The sequence below is a fragment of the Portunus trituberculatus genome, chromosome 44, assembly GCF_017591435.1.
Source record: "Portunus trituberculatus isolate SZX2019 chromosome 44, ASM1759143v1, whole genome shotgun sequence".
Lineage (NCBI taxonomy): Eukaryota > Metazoa > Arthropoda > Malacostraca > Decapoda > Portunidae > Portunus > Portunus trituberculatus.
This window is the reverse complement of record NC_059298.1, coordinates 14,234,106-14,236,605: the sequence shown is the minus strand read 5'-3', so window position 1 is coordinate 14,236,605 and position 2,500 is coordinate 14,234,106. Positions and strand designations below refer to the sequence as shown.

Here is a 2,500-nt window from a genome sequence, read left to right as displayed (position 1 = left end):
TAGATGTCCTTCACGTCGCCTAACAATGATGACATCAATGCAAGTAGGAACGATAAGTTTCCCCTGCGCTTCACAGGGAAAAAAAATGTCATTTTATGCAGTGCTGATGTTATACGCACAAGGTAAGACACTGCTTGTTTTATATTGAAATAGTTATCATAATTTAGTATTTATGTTATACATGCCCATGAGTGTATTCATGATATATAGATGCCATCATGCCATAAATTGCCATAGTAAACATAGATACTTTGGTAAACGTTTCGACATTTGAATATTTACTAATGGGGTAAAATGGACCCCATGAGAGGGGAAGAGTGAGTTTGTTGTGCTAATTGCAAAAGCTGGGCTCATGAGCAATGTCCAGGGATAGATGGTGATGATGCTGAGAAAGAGGTTTTTGTGTGAAATTTATGTTAAGTTGTGCAGGGATAGATGATGATGAGGGAGAGTTTTTTTCATTTTGTTTTTTGTTTGTTTGTTCGTTTGATTTATACCAATAAATTTGGATCATGGGCAATGTGAAAGCATACAATGAAGACAAGGAAGAATTTTTCATTTGTACTTTATGCCAATTAGGATTTGTTTCTTCATATTCAGTTTGCGGGGTAAGATTGACCCCTGGGGGTCCGTCTTACCCAATCATTTTATTTTATTTATTTTCCTTTAAAAACCGTGATCTGGGTGAGGACTTCGAAGATAACATCCCAAAGCACCATCACATACCCACAAACTACCAAAAATCATATAAATGTGGTTTATAGACTCAATGCTTTGTTAAGTGGTCCGTCTTACCCCACCTTCCCCTATATGTGTGTGTTTGTTGTGTGTGTGTGTGTGTGTAATTCACTGTTTGATCTGCTGCAGTCTCTGACGAGACAGCCAGACGTTACCCTACGGAACGAGCTCAGAGCTCATTATTTCCGATCTTGGGATAGGTCTGAGACCAGGCACACACCACACACCGGGACAACAAGGTCACAACTCCTCGATTTACATCCCGTACCTACTCACTGCTAGGTGAACAGGGGCTACACGTGAAAGGAGAGACACCCAAATATCTCCACCCGGCCGGGGAATCGAACCCCGGTCATCTGGCTTGTGAGCCAGCGCTCTAACCACTGAGCTACCGGGCCGTGTGTGTGTGTGTGTGTGTGTGTGTGTGTGTGTGTATATATATATATATATATATATATATATATATATATATATATATATATATATATATATATATATATATATATATATATATATATATATATATATATATATATATATATATATATATATATATATATATATATATATATATATATATATATATATATATATATATATATATATATATATATATATATATATATATATATATATATATATATATATATATATATATATATATATATATATATATATATATATATATATATATATATATATATATATATATATATATAATATGGGTATGAATCAATAAAGCAGATAAAATTATTAATACAATTGCAACAAGAGTCCGTATTCTTGAACTCATTCCTCTCTCTAAAATTATTAGTTGGGTTCTTACTAGTATTTTCTCGCTTTGATGGTACTTACTACATGTTCCTTGTTGAAGTATTTATTGTTGAAATTACTTATTTAACTAATAGCCGCAATCTGAAGGGATTTCTATACTAATCTGTAGTAACTCTGTTAAAAGATGACAGACCACGTAATTCAAGAGTTAGCAAGAACAATAAAAATTTCATACACAGGATGCTGATCTGCCTTACAGCAGCCATTACCTTTTTGAGTTGATCGTCCGTTAACTCGGTGCCTATGAAGTCACTGAGTCTGCGTAATTCTTTCAAAGTGTTCGCCTTGAGGTCTTCATAGAACAACAAGTGCAGGTTGGGATGGTCGCGGTGCTCCCACGCCTCCTTCACATGCTTGTCATATGCGCCGTACACCACTGTCATGAGGTGAGGAGGTGCATCAATTAATACAGTAAGAAGACTCACCACTAAACGTTCTGTTTTTAAATAATTTCAATGTAGAACAAAACAAATCAGCATTTTTTTTTTTTTATGTTCAGCAATAAAGTACTAGAATAACAAAGTTATGTGAATTCATATATAGAAACGTCATTTTCTAAAAGAGCACGCAGTTGCCTCCCTCTGGTCCTGTAAAATCACTCTATTTGGAAACCAAGAACAGTGTATGTGGAGATAAAAATGACAAGGTGGTAATCAGTGCACACAATTAGTGTTATTACTGACTACATCATTTGATCTAATTCTTAGATGTGTGGCTAAGACAAAAATCGAAGAATAAGTAAAATCTCACAGTCTCCATTAATATAGTATTTCATGAAGTCCTCCATGGTGCCCACAAATCCATGGTCGACTAAGAGACGTGAGTGATGCAGGTAGGAGAAGAACACGTCCTTGGGATTCCTGGCCACATACACAACCTATAGAAGGTCGGAAAAGTGCACTGACTACTCCAGCGTAGAAAATACAAA

At 35.2% G+C, this 2,500-nt stretch overlaps 1 protein-coding gene across 5 annotated transcripts in view; it reads right to left on the bottom strand.

Annotated features, from left to right (window-relative positions):
* The window catches only part of LOC123518586 (sulfotransferase 1C4-like), a 9,210-nt gene that overhangs the window by 2,033 nt on the left and 4,677 nt on the right, over positions 1–2,500 (bottom strand). For all 5 annotated transcript variants that reach the window (XM_045279471.1, XM_045279472.1, XM_045279473.1 and 2 more), the window contains exons 5-6: positions 2,323–2,449; positions 1,782–1,948 (exon numbers count right to left, since the gene is read on the bottom strand). In XM_045279471.1, the coding sequence (XP_045135406.1) occupies positions 1,782–1,948; positions 2,323–2,449 (294 nt within the window). The remainder of the gene's footprint in view (positions 1–1,781; positions 1,949–2,322; positions 2,450–2,500) is intronic.